Raw genomic sequence first — 17,987 nt, forward strand, 5'->3', positions numbered from 1 at the left:
TTTTTAAATTTCTAAATTTTTTTATTATAATATAGTCAAAAATATAATTCACACCACCAACCATAACATGTATAATATTGAGAATATTTTCGTAAAAACCTCAACTTCATATTCTTTCAGGTCAAAATATTTAATGGATAGTTGATTTACACTCATTGAATTGGAATGAATATTAACTCCCATTGAAAAAAGGCTAATTAATAAAGCAGACAATTAAATAAACTAATATTGAAAACAAAATAGGAAAATTAACCAAGAATAAAATCCTCTCTTTTTTTATTTTTATTTATTTATTTTTTTTAACGTGACTGCAAAGTTTTACAATAACATAAATCAGATACCTCTGACTACCTTTGAAACTTATCCAAAACAAACAAATATTTTTGTTTTTGTTTTTTTATATTTTTTATTGAACACATTGATTGATGTTTTTTTTTAGAACATATCGATAGTACATCAATCAAATCTAGAAAAAAAATTACAATGAATAAAGTATTTTGCAGTCCGTTATTTATTTACTTCTCTTTTTTTTAGGGGAATTATATTCTTGTAATTAAGCATTTTTAATAAACAATAAAAATTTATTAATTGTTTTCTCATTTCTCACCACTTACTCACAGAAGATGTGTGAGTATATATTATACTTTTACAAAAAGAATTCTTTCAATTATACATGTTAACAACCATACAAACAATATCTTTTAACTATATTCTCATAAAAATTTTAGAAAATATTTTATTTTAAAACACACACAATTATATATCTATATAAATAAATAAACACATGTATTATACATTTTATATTAATTGATCAAAAATATATATATAAATTGGTACATATGAAAAATTATTTTTTCTTGTAATATGTAATTTGAATATAATGAATATTAAAATCTAGCGTATTGTGATTTTCCAATAATTATTAACTAATGCGTCTCAGGTGCATTTTACTGACACCTTACTCGACATTGAACTAAAAATTATTATTATTATTATTACTATATATATGTATATATTTTTATTTTCATATAATAAAAAAAACTAAGCAAGAAGAAGAGGAGATTATTCATACCTTAAAAAAATTAAAACAGACCGTTGAATTACAAGTTTAGCATTACATGAATTTTCTTTTCTTACTCTTGGATGTTGGCCAATTAAGTTGAGATAAGAATGGATCTGGTTCATTACTAAATCCCTGCAGTAAATCAATAAGTTCACCATCACTTGTAGCAGAAACTAATATCTTTCGTGAAGCTAATGAAATAAATCCATATTCCAAAACATCATCAAGAAACGATAACAGTTTATCATAATAATTGTTAACATTTAACAAACCAATTAGCTTATTGTGGATATTTAATTGTGCCCAACAAACAGTATGAATTATTTCCTCCAAAGTACCGAAACCTCCTGGCAAAGCAATGAAAACATCTGAATGTTCAATCATTTGAGTAATTCATTCATACATGTTGTCCACTTTCATTTCTTCTCCTATTGTTGATCCAGTAAGACTGGCTAAGGTAATTCGAATAATGCCTAAGACTTCACTTCAACCTGTATGCGCAGCGTTTGCAACTTTTCCCATGAGACCAACTTCACCACCACCATATACCAAATGAATATTTTTTTTAGCTAGTGTTATTCCAAGCTTTTCTGCTACTTCTTCATAAATTGAATCTTTTCCTGCACTAGATCCACAAAATACACAAATATTTTTTATTTTACTTACCGTAGACGTCGACATGTTGAGAAATATGTTTGCTGCAATTGTTAGATCACAGCATATGAATTTATAAGTGTAACATGCCAAAAGTCAATATTTGAACAAGAAATTATTATTATTAAAAAAAATAAAAATGACAACATTAAAACACCTATATACAACGTAGTTGTGATTGTGGCTCACATCTTCCTCTGATTTTATATTCAGTAACGGCTTTAACGCCTTCTATTAGTCGAGGATATGCTTCCCATCTAATTTTCTTATAAATTGGCAAATAGGGTCTTTTAACGTCAGATTCCCGAGACGAAATTGTATATATATATTTACTTATCTAAACATATATGCGTTACTATAGTAGGATCTTTATAAGGCTGATTCCACCGTCCATATTGATATTCCTCATGTTGAAATTGCCACCATAGTTTAAGAAGTTCATTTTGCATGTACCCGCTAGAATGCGTATCAAGAACCTCTAGAAAATTATCCAACTGCTCTTTACTCAGACCATTCTTAATGAATAAAATTTTATCTTCTCTATTCATTGATGTCATTCCAACATTTTTGCATTTCCCTTTACAATTCCACCTTGAACATTTATGACATCCACCTATACGTTTAGCTCTTCACTTTTTGGAATATGTGCTTTTACCAAATCCTGGCATATGTCTTATTATTATTTCACTTACTTTCCCAACCAATCGGACTTTTGCTTCAATTATCAAACGGACATCATTCGATATGTCATATAACATCATCAACCTTAGTCGCTCACATCTAGCTTTATAAATTTTTTTCAACGCATTATCAGGTAAACAAGCAAAATATTTACAAAGATTCACAATATAAGCATCCATATTATTATATTATTTATATTTCAATTATTTTGGGAAAACTGAAGAAACCGACTTAAACAGTCACGGAGTACCGTTATCCGCCACTTAACCGGGAAATGAACTAGAATCTGCAAAAATAAAATAAAAATATCAAACAGCTATTGTGGATCATATAAAGGCATAAACTCATCATTAAGAATTTCATTTTATATAAAAGGCTTAAGACTTTGCCCATTAACTTTAAACACGTCATTATTTTTAGGATTTTCAATATCTATAGCACCATGAGGATAAACAAATTTAACTATAAATGGTCCTGACCATCTAGATCTTAGTTTTCCTAGATATAAATGCAAACGAGAATTATAATGTAAAATTTTTTGTCCAATTTCAAATGACTTTCTCATTATATTTTTATCATGAAATGCTTTAGTTTTATCTTTATAAATCTTTGAATTTTCATATGCATCATTTCTTAATTCTTCAAGTTCATTTATTTGCAATTTTCTTAATTTAGATGCATCATCTAAATTAATATTAAATGTTTTAATTGCCCAATAAGCTTTATGTTCAAGTTCAACCGGTAAATGACAATGCTTACCAAAAACTAACCTATATGGTGACATCCCTAATGATGTCTTAAATGCAGTTCTATATACCCATAATGCATCAGTTAATCTTAAAGACCAATCTTTTCGATTTGGATTAACTGTTTTTTTTCTAAAATTTGTTTTATTTCTCTATTTTCAAGTTCAACTTGACCATTACTTTGAGGATGATATGGGGTAGAAACTTTATGTGTAATGCCATATTTTCTTAACAAAGAAGAAAATGATTTATTTATAAAATGACTTCCCTCATCACTAATTATTGCTCTAGGTATTCCAAATCGACTAAAAATATTTTCTTTTAAAAATTTTATAACAGCTTTATTATCATTAGTTTTACATGCAATTGCTTCAATTCATTTTGAGACATAATCAACAGCGACTAAATGCGTATATGTTGAAACAAAAATCAACAGCGACAGTTTTCACAAGATTTGCAAAATAAATGCGTATCTTTGAATAAAGACGGCCAATAAAATCCACATTGTAAGATTTTTCCAGCTGTTTTATTGGATGAAAAATGACTTCCACATGCTTCAGAATGACAAAATTTAATAACATTACTTACTTCATTGTCAGGTATGCATTGTTGAAAAATTTTGGTCAGGACAATACTTAAACAAGTAAGGATCATCCCAATAAAATTTTTTTTACTTCTATCAAGAATTTATTCTTATCCTGTGAATTCCAATTAGAAGGCATTTTATTTGTCACAATAAAATTTACAATGTTAGCAAACCAGGACATAATAGTTGCATAAAACAACTGATCATCTGGAAAATTTTCATTTATTGGTATTTCATTATGAGATGATTCTGTCATTATTCTAGATAAATGATCGGCTACAACATTTTCTTTTCCTTTTTTATTTTTAATTATAATATCAAATTCTTGTAACAATAAAATCCACCGTATTAATCTTGGCTTAGCAACTTGTTTATTTGATAAATATTTTACGGCAGAATGATCAGTGTAAACAATAGTAGTAGAACCAATTAAATAAGATCGAAACTTATCTAATGCAAATACTACTGAAAGTAATTTTTTTCATTAGTTGAATAATTTATTTGGGCACTATTAAAGGTTCTACTAGCATAATAGATTGCATACGATTTTCCTTCTTTTCTTTGTCCTAACACAGCTTCTATAGCATAATCACTTGCATCACACATTAATTCAAATGGTAAATATCAATCTGGAGGTTGTAAAATAGGTGATGTAATTAAAAGATTAATTATTTTTTAAAAGCATTTTCACATTTCTGAGTCCATTCAAATTGTATATCTTTTGTTAAAAGATTTGAAATTGGTTTAGATATTATGCTAAAAAAAATTTATAAACCTTATATAAAATCATGCATGACCCAAGAATGATCGAACTACTTTGACCGTTTTTGGTGATGTTAAATGAGCAATAACGTCAACTTTGGCTTTATCAAATTCAATTTCTTTCAGATATCACATGACCTAACACAATCTCAGATTTAACCATATAATGACATTTTTCTCAAGTTAAAACAAGATTTTTTTCTTCACATCTTTTTAATACTTCTTCTAGGTTTTTAAGACAATTTTCAAATGAGTTTCCAAAAACAGTTATATCATCCATAAAAATTTCTACAAATTCTTCAATCATATCACTGAAAATACTTAACATGCATCTTTGAAAAGTATCTGGAGCATTACATAAATCAAATGGCATTCTTTTAAATGCAAAAGTTCCGAAAATACAAGTGAAAGTAGTTTTTTCTTGATCTTCTAATGATATAGGTATTTGATAATACCCCGAATACTCATCAAGAAAACAGTAATAATAATTTCCTGCTATTTTTTCTAGAATTTGATCTAAAAATGGTAGTGGAAAATGATCTTTTCTAGTTGCATCATTTAATTTTCTAAAATCAATACACATACGTCAACTAGATGGAATCCTAGCTTGTAATAACTCTCTTTTTTCATTTTTTATAACAGTGATGCCTGACTTTTTAGGTACTACTTGTGTTGGACTTACCCATTTATTATCTGATATTGGATAGATAATTCCAGCGTCTAATAGTTTTAATACTTCATTCTTAACAACTTCCTTCATATGTGGATTTAACCTTCTTTGTGGATGTTGATATGTTTTAGCATTTTCTTCCAAGTGAATTTTATGTGTACAAATTAAAGGATTCATACCTTTTATATCTTTCAAAGTCCATCCAATTTTATTTTTATATTTTTTAAGTAATTTAATTAAATTTTCTTCTTGATTTGGTAAAAGAGTGGAAGAAATTATAACATGAAATGTTTTATTTTCACCAAGAAATACATATTTCAATTCTAATGGTAAAACTTTTAGTTCAAGTTTTGTATTATCATCTTCTTTAAAATTATTTTCATACTCAAAACTTTCTATTGAAAAAACTTCAGATTGTTGATTTAAATTTTCTTCTTGTATATTTTCTTCCACAATTGTTTCAATTTCATTATCATATTCATTTTCATTAATACTTTGTTGTTTACATAAATTGAACACATTAAGTTCTAGAGTCATATTTCCAAAAGACAATTTCATTATTCCATTTCGACAATTAATTAAAGTATTTGAAGTTGCTAGAAATGGTCGTCCCAATATTACTAGAAATTCATTATGTACTTCTATTGGTTGTGTATCCAAAACAATAAAATCTACAGGATATATGAATTTATCAACTTCAACCAACACATCTTCTACAATACCTCTAGGTATTTTGATTGACCTATTCGCCAGTAAGAGAGTAACAGAAATGGGTTTTAATTCTCCTGAATTAAATTTTTCATAAACTGAATAAGGAAGTAAATTCAGACTTGCTCCCAAATCTAACAAAGCTTTTTTAATTTTATTTTCTCCAATAATACATGAAATTGTTGGACAACCAGGATCTTTATATTTTAAACTAGAATTATTTTGAAGAATAGAACTTACTTGTTCAGCCAAGAATGCTTTCTTCTTCACATGCAATTTTCTCATCACAGTACATAAGTCTTTTAAAAATTTTGCATATGAAGGTACTTGTTTAATTGCATCTAATAATGGAATATTTAGCTTTACTTGTTTAAAAACTTCATAGATATCATAATCATTTTTTTGTTTTTTATTATTTGTTAATGCATGAGGAAATGGTGGAGGTTTATTTGACTCATTTACTATTTCAGATTATTTATCATTCACCATATTATTTTTAGAATTTAAGGTATCATCATTATCAAAAGTATCAGGATTATCATCATTACTCTTTGATTTTAAATGATCCTTGTTTTCATTACTAAATAGATCATTAACTATTTTACCACTTCTAAGGGTAATAACAGATTTTATTTGATCAATTTTTTCATTTTTTAATTATTGATTTTGATTTTTAGGATTAGGTTGAGGTTGAGATGGAAATTTTCCTTTTTCATGAATATTAAGTGCAGATGCAAATTTTGCAAGAGTTTCTTTCAAATCACTCATAGATTGACTGTTTTGAATATTGATAGACTCTTGCTTTTGGATAAATGCATGAATTACATCTTCAAAGTTTTTTCTTGGAGGTGTAACATAAGGAATATAACCTTGATGATTTTGGTTATTTTGAAAATATTGTTGTGAGGGTTGTGCATTATTATCATTCTTCCAACTAAAATTAGGATGATTTTTCCATCCAGGATTATATGATGGTGAAAAAGGATCTAGTATTGGTTTTTTATAATTGTTAACATAATTTGCTTGTTCATGGAGACATTCTTTAAATGAAGGTAATGTTGGACAATCTTTTGTAGCATGATCATGTGTATCACATATATGACAAACAATTTCTTGAATACTTTTTAATTGACCACTCTTTTTCATTTCAAATGACTCAATTTTTCTTGCTAAAGATGCAAGTTTAGCTTGAATATCTATATCATCTTTAAGATTATAGATATCATCCCCATTTGTTGAATTATTGATTTTAGTTGTTGGTGGTTCTATTGTACTTATATTATCCCGATTTTGAGCATTTTCTGCTAATGAATCCAAATACTTCATAGCTTCATTAGGGTTTTTATCTTCAAAAGTTCCATTACACATGAATTCTATCATTTGCCTATCTTTAGGTATTAGACCTTCATGAAAGTGAGAAAATATTCTTCATGTTTCAAAACCATGATGTGGGCATGTATTAAGTAATTCTTTATATCTATCCCAACATTGATAAAATGCTTCTCCTTGTTTTTGAGAAAAAGTAGTAATTTGTCTTTTAAAAGAGTTTGTTCTATGGGAAGGGAAAAACTTTTTAAGAAATTGTTGTTAAATTTCTTCCCATGATCTTATTGAACTTGATCTCAAATTTTGTAGCCATGTTTTAGCTTTATCTTTTAAAGATAAAGGGAAAAGCTTTAATCGAACTATATCCATGCTACAATTTTGGTCATTATAAGTGTTACAAACTTCCTCAAATTCTCGTAGATGTAAATATGGATTTTCAGAATCTAAGCCATGAAAATTTGGTAAAAGTTAAATAATTTGAGGTTTAAAGTTTAAATTAGATGCATCAGGAGGAAAAACTAAACAAGATGAGGCACTAGTTCTAATAGGGTTCATATGGTGCCTAAGAGTTCTTAATTGATCATGTTCTTCTTGATTATTATTATTATTATTATTATTATTATTATCATCATCATCATCATTATCTTGATTATTTGAATTATAATCCATGTTTAAATTATTTTCAGATACTCGAATAAGTCTACCACTTTTTTTCGACTCCAAATATTCATACAAAAAACAACACAATACTTATAAATAAAATATAATTAACAAATATAAACTTAATTTATACCTCCCCGGCAACGGCGCCAAAAAATTTCTACTACTTAAATTATAATTCACTCAAGTGTAGGTTTTCTGCAAGTAATATATTTCGTAAGTACGCGATAGATCCACAAAGAGGTTATTTTAAGTTTAAATTTATTAATTTATAGATTACCAAATGTGAGAATGAAGTTTACAAATTATTAATTTTGTCCAGGATCAAGGATTTATTTTTGGTTTATGTAATATTATTTAACTAAAAGTAAAAGTAAATATGTCCTCCTTTTGATATTTACACAATTTTATCATCTTAATGAACTTTTTAGGCAATCATGTCTTTCGCAAAGTTGTAGATAATTTCTCAAGGATTCCAAAGATGTTTGAATCACCTCCATTTGAATTTTGTAGCTTGAGTAATCATTATTTTACCAACACGTAGAAAACCTGAAAATAAAACATTTTTAGTAAAACAATTAAATATAAACAAACAATATTAAAATAAAATAATTTTATAATTTTAATGAAACTTAAATTTTAAAATATAGGTTTTAACATATAATAAATTATTAATTTTAAGTTTTATCACATGTACTAAAGTTTGGGGTTATTTAATTTTAATTTACTTCCCGCAGATGAGAACGAAATGAAGAACAACAAATTTGAGGATAGAGACGTCACTTATGTTTTTTTTGATCTTATCTTTTGCTTGCGTATTTTCTTGTGTTGAGATGTGTAAATGTTAAAATATTTTTTGGACGTGTTTGTTTATATGTTTGATTTCAGCTTTGTTTAATTGTGTATCTTTGTTTTTATTCCGCACTTCTGATTTTGTTCATCTTATCTTTCGCTTATCTTTCGCTTATGATCACTATATTGTAGAAATAATACAATTTAGATGATGCAATAATGCAAACGGTACAACAATAGAAATGATATAGTTACAATTAAATAGAAAAATCATCGTCATAATTACAATGATACAAATGGCTCCCTGTTCTACAATCAGGTGGATTGCGCCTTCTCGTCCCTCTACGCAATCCTACATCTTCATGATTTTCCTCATTCGAGTAATCTGGAAAAGTGATAGATGAAATAACATTCTTCTGTGGTCGAATGTCATGCACAAGATTCTGAGGACCAACATTAAGCAAATTTGTAAAACTTTGCATGTTCGACCAAGAAGGAGTTTGAAAATCCTGCTGACCAAACGAACGAAAGTCATCCATCCCTGAATCACTGAAAAAACCAGGTTTAGTAGTAGAGGTTCCTGCAATATTCAAATCAGTTGACGGAATAGTAGTAGAGGTTCTTGCAAACCCACTTGGTTGCCTAACCATATCACTTCCCCACCCGAATTATGACTGATGCGAAAAAGGAGAAGGCCTACTGAAATTTTGTTGGACATTAAATTGTCCGGTAAAAACATTGTACGGGTATGGTTGAAAACCAATGACATTAACTGTAGGTGATATGGTGCGTACAGTTATTCAATTATACCATTGGAAGTAGTCTTCGTCTGTTTGCATCGATCGCCCGTGTCGTACCCCTTTAGCAACATATCTCAACCTACTATTCCACAACTCAATTGAATTTTTATGATAATCTCTCCAATTGGTGTTTCGATGACCTATTCTCGTGATATTATGCATATCATCATTGTCGACGACAGACACTGGAATTGATTTTCGTCTTCGGAATTGTCGAATCACCCGATTAGGACGATGCATCTTCACGATGTCAAAGCAAATAAGGAGACAAACACATCGCCATATTTTGTTATCGTATGAATCAATAATCGTCTTTACATCTATGTCATTCTTCTGGTAAACGATCCAATTAAACTGTAAAAAATAGAAATGTTCAAATTAAAAATTCATTTAATCAAAACAAAAATAATCTTCATTTAATCACTATTAAATATTAAAATTCTATAATACATCATTATAATTCATATGATCTAGAGAATCCCTTATAATTCTTACAGCATGTGTTGGCGAATGTATGTAACTAAATCCAATTTTCCACCTACAATTTAACAAAAACAATTACATATAAAAAAATTATAAGAGATATATTTGATATTACCACAATAATTTTTAAATATTACCGTGCACCATATGGAGAAACTGGAATAATAGCATCTGGATCAATGGGAGGTACAACTAATGTTAACCCATCTCGGTCGAGGTTAACACATTTAATCCTGCTCCATGCCCATATCTGCTTATAATAATAAAAACAGATCAACAAAATTAACAAAACATTGTGTTAAATAATCACATTAGATTAATTATACCTGCAGGATATATAAAGGTCCAGTCATTGTAGTCTTCTCTATACGTGACGCGTTACACAACTCATGTTATAGAAATGCTAGAAGTGCACCACCTCAACTATAAGACTTCACGTTATCAATATCCCGTAGCAGTTGCAAAAATATTAGTCTAGCATACCCTCCTTGATAGTCAGGGAATATTATTCCTTCAATAATCATTAACGCTACACAACGGGTATATTTCACAACATCAACTTCTGAAGTATCATCATTAACAAGGTTAGACACACAATAATCGTGTAGTGTAGTCATAGACAAATGACCACCTTTCAAATGTATTGATGATGGCACAAATCCCAACAAATCCAAGCATATATGTTGTCATTCCTCAACTTTATGTGACACATCTATTCCAGTGACTGCTTCACCATCAATTGTTAGACCTCAAATTATTGAAACATTTTGTAATGTGACTATTACTTCACCACATGTAAAATGAAACGTGTATTTCTCACGTAGCCAACGTTCAACAAGAGCAGTAATCAAAAGATTATCAAAACTTGTGAGCCACATTCTAAAACTCCATAGAAACCCATAAGATTTAAATATGCAAGTACACGATTGTGTATATAATTATTAGTGTATAGCTTCCATATCAAATTGTTTGACCTCTTCACTTTGACAATATCATCAATAGTTAATGAAGAAACTGTTGATGGCATATGTGTCGCTTGTAAATAGAGGACACTGGGATCTTCTGGACCTCGATCATCTGTCATTCTGAAATAAATTGTCGATCTTCTAAACTTCGTTCTACGGTAAGCACCGATCTCAAAAGTTGTTCGGTAACGAAGGAAGAATTTGTAACGAATGAAGAAATTGCGCAGAGAAATGAAGAAATGAAAATGGAAGGAAATGAAAATAGAAGGGTAAAAGAAAGAGGAAATAGGAGAGAATGAAAAGAGAAGAGACGGAGGGATAAGGGGTGTGAGGGGAAGAGATAGGACACGTGGAGTGTCCGTTCTTACGAAGCACGGCCGCTCCAACATGGAGCAGCGTCCGTGCTTTGTAAGCACGGATTAAAGTATAAGTGAAATTTTTTTAAAAAAATTAATTTTGAAATAATTTTATATTTTTAAATTATTTATAACAAAAACCTCTATTCCTCATGAAAGACAACGGCCAAATCATGCTTGCAAACTCCTTAAATCTTTTTATGGCTTGAAGCAAGCCTCTCTCCAATGAAATTTAAAATTCTGTCAAATTATGCAGCATGTTGGATACTTATAGTCTCTTCATGATCACTCTCTGTTTTACAAACGACAAGATAGTTCAATCACCTTACTTCTTCTTTATGTTGATGACATTGTCATCACGGGTGACTATTCTCTTGCAATCGCAGCCCTAAAAGAATATTTGCATGAGCATCTTGATATTAAGGATCTCGGACCTCTGAAATATTTCTTGGGGATTAAGGTCGCTAGATCGAAGGCTGGTATTTGTTTAAACCAGCGTAAATATGCGCTGGAATTGCTATCGGATACAGGAATGACTGGTCGCAAGCCATGTGATACTCCAATGGAACAACACTTAAAACTCACTACACCTGAATATGATCTGCTCATCAAGACTACTAGTTTTGATCCTCTATTGCTTGATCCTGCTTCCTATCAACGTTTAGTCGGACGAATGATTTATCTCACGATTACTCTCCTTTGTAGTTCAGTCTCTTAGTCAATTCATGCAACTTCCAAAGCAATCACATATGAATGAGAGATGTATGACATGCTATTGCATCAAGTCTGGAGGCTTTTGACGCATATGATTTGCTCTTTAGTTTTTATTATGAATACATTGTATTTTAATATTACGTATACTTTATTTAATGCTTCAACTCTCGTATCACATATCATGCATGTTTGTATATTAGAACACAAGTTTCTCAATTTTTGAATTTTGTAATCAAACTATGTTATTAAAAAAAAGGTTCAATTATAGCAATTAAGTGCGATCAGTAAGAGTTTTTAAGCTTTAAAAAGTGTTTTCATTTTTTAATATATTTTAAGTCTGTTGAAAATTAATATTTTAATATTGAATATTTTAATATTGAATGTTGAAAATTAGGTAAAATTAGGTCTTGAATATTGAAATTTGTGTGTAATGATGAAGGTAATGATGTAATTTATTTTTGGATTATTTGTAAAAATTTTCTATAAACAGATCTCTCATTTGTGAAGAAAATGACAATTGAGTTGAGAGAAAANAAAAACTTGTTATAAATCCTGGGAGGATGTTAAGACGACATCCCACACTCCCGGTAAGGGATACGACAAGTATAAAAGTCTATAAGGTTTTTAAACATAATATCTTATGACACCTCATTATAATATTGTGATATGATATACATAATTATTTAAAATATTACTAATATTATATACACCATATTATTACCATAAAATTATACAAATACATACATTTATTTTCTTGTACACCAACGGTCATAAACGGTAACAAAACGGCTAGTTTTTGCCCTATAAATATGATCTCACAAACACATTCAATCACTCTAACTTTCTCTTCTTCTCTAAAATTATTCTTCATCAAATTTTTGAAGAAAAAAGAAGATGGCTTTCACAAAGTTATTTTTAATTACTTTGGTTATCATACTCACGGGTCTTGTATTTATCGGAGAATATCCTCCTCGTGTGTTTTCTTTATTTTTACAAATGCTTGTACTTGTTGTTTATCCATTACTTTGTATTGCAATATTTATTGACTAATAAAATGTATCATAATTCTTTTTAGTACCATCATGGCTAACTTGGCAAAGCTCGAATTCATTGCACTCGACATTACGGGGAAAAATTATATGCCATGTACTCTCGATGTAGAAATGAATCTTGAGTCATTGGGTGTAAGCGAGACTATTAAAGAAAATGGTATATCTTCATCACAAGAAAAAGCAAAAGCTATAATATTTTTGCGCCGACATCTTGATGAAGGTTTGAAATGTGAATATCTAATCGAAAAAGATCTCATGGCTCTGTGGAAAGGATTAAAAGAAAGATTTGAACATATAAGGGAAGTTATACTTCCGACCGCCCGTGATGAATGGAATATGTTGAGATTCCAAGATTTTAAGAAAGTAAGTGATTACAATTCGGCAATGTATCGAATAATCTCGCAATTAAAATTTTGTGGACATGATGTTACAGAATCAGAAATGCTTGAAAAAACATTTTCCACGTTTCACGCATCAAATATAACTCTACAGCAACAATATAGAGTGCGTGGATTTGCGAGATATTCTGAACTCATCGCCTGTCTTCTTGTGGCGGAAAAGAACAACGAGCTATTAATGAGAAATCATCAGTCCAGACCCACTGGATCAACAGCATTTCCAGAAGTAAATGCTGTGAGTAAAAATGAATTTAAACCTGGAAACCAAAATCAAATTCAAAGACAAGGTTTTGGTCGAGGTCGAGGTCGAGGTCGTAGTCGTGGTCGTGGACGTGGACGTGGACGTGGACGTGGAATTGGTCATGGTCGTGGTCGAGGCCGTGGTTTTGAAAACAATCGAGATAGTTATTTTTATAACTCATCTCAAAAGGGAGTCACGAACCACCCACTGAAAAGGCATCAAGAGAACATGAGTGTTAATGAAAATCACTCGAAAAGATTTGAAAGTTCTTGTTTCAGATGCGGCACTCCAGGACATTGGTCTCGTATTTGTCGAGCCCCCGAGCACCTTTGCAAGCTCTATAAAGAATCGATAAAGGGGAAAGAAAAAGAGACCAACTTCACTGAACGCAGTGACCGTTTGAGTAATTCAACTCATTTTGATGATGCTGATTTTCTGAATGATTTCTCTGGAAATGATCAATATGTTGGTGGGATAGAAATGAAAAATATTGATGCTACAGATTTTCTTAATGATTTCTCTGAAAATGAACAATATACTGGTGGAATATAAATGTACAATAATTTATTTTTCTTGTATTCATTTGATAATGTTTTATAGTGTGTTATATTTTTAAATATGTATTGTATTGTATTGTATTTTATTTTTATAAATGTATTGTTAGTAATTTTATTTCATTGCATATTTTTTTTTGAAGTTCAAATATGGAAAATGCTATGAACCAAGCTGAAGTTTGCATACCTGATAGTGGTACAATGCACACTATCCTCCGAGATAAAAGATATTTCTTGGAACTAAAACCAACAAAAACAATGGTGAATACAATATCAGGTCCTGTAGACTTGATTGAAGGATGTGGTAAAGCACAATTTTTGTTACCTAATGGTACAAAATTTTTGATCAATGATGTTTTGTATTCACCACAATCGAAAAGAAATTTGTTGAGTTTTAATGATATATATTCACATGGGTATAATACTCAAACAATGAATGAAGGGAATGAGAAATATATGTGTCTTACCACATATAAATCAGGAAAGAAATATGTGAGTGAAAAACTACCAATGCTCCCTACTGGATTGCATTATACACATATAAGTCTCATTGAATCAAACACGGTAGTTGATAATTCTTCAATATTAACTAATTGACATGATCGATTAGGACATCCTGGTTCAATAATGATGCGAAGAATTATAGAAAATACACATGGTCATCCGTTGAAAGACCAGAAGATCTTTCAGAATAATAAGTTTCGATGTAAAGCATGTTCTCTTGGAAAACTTATTATAAGACCATCACCAGCCAAAATCCAAACTGAATCACCAATGTTTCTTGAACGTATTCAGGGAGATATTTGTGGACCAATCCATCCACCATGTGGACCATTCAGATACTTTATGGTATTGATTGATGCCTCCAGCAGATGGTCACATGTATGTTTACTGTCAACACGAAATGTTGCATTTGCAAGATTACTTGCTCAAATAATAATATTGAGGAATCAATTTCCCGATTATACAATCAAGAAAATTAGACTTGATAATGCTGGTGAATTTACTTCCAAGACTTTCAATGATTATTGTATGTCTATGGGAATCATTGTTGAGCATCATGTTGCTCATTTACATACACAGAATGGATTGGCTGAATCATTGATTAAACGTCTGCAAATGATCGCTAGACCAATGATTATGAAAACAAAGCTCCCTATTTCTACATGGGGACATGCAATTTTACATGCAGCTACATTAATTCGCATCAGACCAAGTGCATATCATAAATACTCCCCATTGCAGCTTGCATTTGGTAAAGAACCAGACATTTCTCATCTGAGAATTTTTGGATGTATGATGTATGTGCCTATTGCACCACCGCAACGAAAGAAAATGGGACCTCAAAGAAAGATTGGAATTTATAGCGGTTATGATAGTCCATCAATCATTCGATATCTTGAACCTCAGATAGACGACGTGTTCACAGCAAGTTTTGCTGATTGTCATTTTAATGAGGAAATCTTCCCAATGTTAGGGGGAGACAAGAAACATACCGAAAAAGAAATTACATGGTATGTATCATCATTGTAACATCTGGATTCAAGAACACAACAATGTGAAAAAGATGTACAGAAAATTGTGCACTTACAAAGAATAGCAAATCAAATACCAGATGCATTTACAGATGCAAAAAGAGTAACTAAATCATATACACATGTTGTAAATGCTTCTGCTCGAATTGAAATTCCAAAGAAACAAATTGAACAAAGTCATGATGTCGTAAAACGCCTGAAGCGTGGAAGACCAGTCGGTTCCAAGGATAAAAATCCTCGAAAAAGAAAATTCATAGAGAAACACAATGATCACAAAATAGAGAATGATGTTCCTGAAGAAACACATGATGATCACAAAATAGAGAATGTTGTTCCTGAAGAATCACATGATGATGAAAATATTCTGTCAGAACCACAAACTGACGAGAATCATGAAATCTCTATCAATTATATTAATACTGGAAAAATATGGAACCGAAACGATATAGAAGAAATTGATGATATATTTTCTTATAATGTGACAATCGACATCATAAATGATAATGAAGATCATGAACCAAAATCTTTTGGTGAATGTAAAAATCGACAGGATCGTATAAAATGGAAAGATGCCATCCATGTTGAATTAGATTCGCTAAATAAACGTAATGTTTTTGGACCTATAGTCCTTACACCTGAAGGTGTAAAACCTGTTGGATACAAATGGATTTTTATTCGAAAGCGAAATGAGAAAAATGAAATCGAAAGATATAAAGCTCGACTTGTTGCACAAGGTTTTTCTCAAAGACCTGGAATTGATTATGAACAAACGTATTCTCACGTGATGGATGCAATTACGCTGTTGGATTTGATTAGCCTGACAGTATCTGAAAATTTAGAAATGCGTCTTATGGATGTTGTTACAGCTTACTTATATGGATCACTTGATAGTAATATATATATATATATATATGAAAATTCCTGAAGGATTTAAGATGCCTGAAGCACAAAGTTCAAAACTCAGAGAATGTTATTCTGTGAAATTACAAAGATCATTGTATGGGTTAAAGCAATCCGGTCGAATGTGATATAATCGGCTAAGTGATCACTTGATGAAAAAGAGATATGTAAATAATTCAATATGCCCTTGTGTTTTCATTAAGAAAACAACATCCGGATGCGTAATTATTGCTGTATATGTTGATGATTTAAAGATCATTGGAACTTATAAGAAAATTCAAGAAGTTGTTTCGTACATGAAGGAAGAATTTGAAATGAAGGATCTTGGAAAATCCAAGTATTGTCTGGGTTTACAAATAGAACAAAAAGAATGTGGAATATTTGTTCACCAGACAAATTATACAGAAAAGATCCTTAAACGTTTTAATATGGATAAATCAAATCCTCTAAGTACTCCAATGGTTGTTAGATCATTAAACATAGAAAAGGATCCATTCCGTCCATGTGAAGATGATGAAGATATTCTTGGTCCAGAAGTACCATATTTAAGTGTTATTGGTGCCATTATGTATCTTACAAATTGTACAAGGCCTGATATATCTTTTGCCGTAAATTTATTAGCAAGATTTAGCACATATCCAACAAAGAGACACTGGAACGGAATTAAACATATATTCCGTTATCTACGAGGAACGACAGACTTGGGACTTTTGTATTCAAAATATGCTAATCCAAGTATAATTGGTTATGCCGATGCTGGATACTTATCTGATCCACACAAGGCACGTTCCCAAACTGGATATGTATTTACTCGTGGAGGCACTGCAATTTCTTGGCGTTCACAGAAACAAACGCTCGTAACAACTTCATCAAATCATGCCGAGATTATTGCACTACATGAAGCAAGCCGTGAATGTGTGTGGTTAAAATCAATGACCCAACATATCCAAATCTCATGCGGATTATCATTCGACGAGAAGCCTGTGATACTATATGAAGATAATGCTGCATGTGTTGCTCAAATGAAAGAAGGATACATAAAAAGCGACAGAACTAAACATATTCCTCCTAAGTTCTTCGCATTCACCAAGGAGCTTGAGAAGAATAAATATATTGATGTTCGTCACATTCAATCAAGTAAAAACTCATCAGATCTCTTCACAAAGGCACTTCCTACGACAATATTCAGAAAGCACATATATAATATTGGGATGCGCAATCTACGAAATCTGTGAAGAATTGTTCGTGTCAACATGAGGGGGAGTTTACGTGACTGCACTCTTTTTCCCTTACTATGGTTTTTATCCCAATGGGTTTTTCCTAGTAAGGTTTTTAACGAGA

General features: G+C 30.6%; 1 protein-coding gene and 1 non-coding gene across 2 annotated transcripts; one reads left to right on the forward strand and one right to left on the reverse strand.

The window, feature by feature from the left end:
* The first annotated feature begins 7,308 nt into the window (after window positions 1-7,308).
* LOC140981907 (small nucleolar RNA R71) lies at window positions 7,309-7,419 on the forward strand. The gene has a single exon (XR_012176180.1). It is a non-coding gene; the product is annotated as a small nucleolar RNA R71 (small nucleolar RNA).
* Window positions 7,420-9,207: 1,788 nt separating this feature from the next.
* Window positions 9,208-10,479, reverse strand: LOC140981770 (serine/threonine-protein phosphatase 7 long form homolog). Its single transcript, XM_073448226.1, has 4 exons — window positions 10,258-10,479; window positions 10,069-10,181; window positions 9,899-9,986; window positions 9,208-9,802 (listed from the first exon to the last, which is right to left on the reverse strand). Exons 1-4 carry the CDS (start codon window positions 10,282-10,284, stop codon window positions 9,449-9,451), a joined length of 582 nt encoding a protein of 193 aa, XP_073304327.1. The 5' UTR covers window positions 10,285-10,479; the 3' UTR covers window positions 9,208-9,448.
* Between the last annotated feature and the right edge of the window lie 7,508 nt (window positions 10,480-17,987).

This window comes from Primulina huaijiensis, chromosome 7 (assembly GCF_012295235.1).
Source record: "Primulina huaijiensis isolate GDHJ02 chromosome 7, ASM1229523v2, whole genome shotgun sequence".
In the NCBI taxonomy this organism is placed as follows: Eukaryota; Viridiplantae; Streptophyta; class Magnoliopsida; order Lamiales; family Gesneriaceae; genus Primulina; species Primulina huaijiensis.

Bases quoted from the DNA above. Each gene is read 5' to 3' on its own strand.
- LOC140981770 (XM_073448226.1), bottom strand. From the start codon at position 10,284: ATGACTGGACCTTTATATATCCTGCAG. The intron at 9,987-10,068 runs GTAATATTTAAA...GTTAAATTGTAG, and splicing joins GTTTCTCCATATGGTGCACG to GTGGAAAATTGGATTTAGTT. The intron at 9,803-9,898 runs GTATTATAGAAT...TATTTTTTACAG, and splicing joins ATCATATGAATTATAATGAT to TTTAATTGGATCGTTTACCA.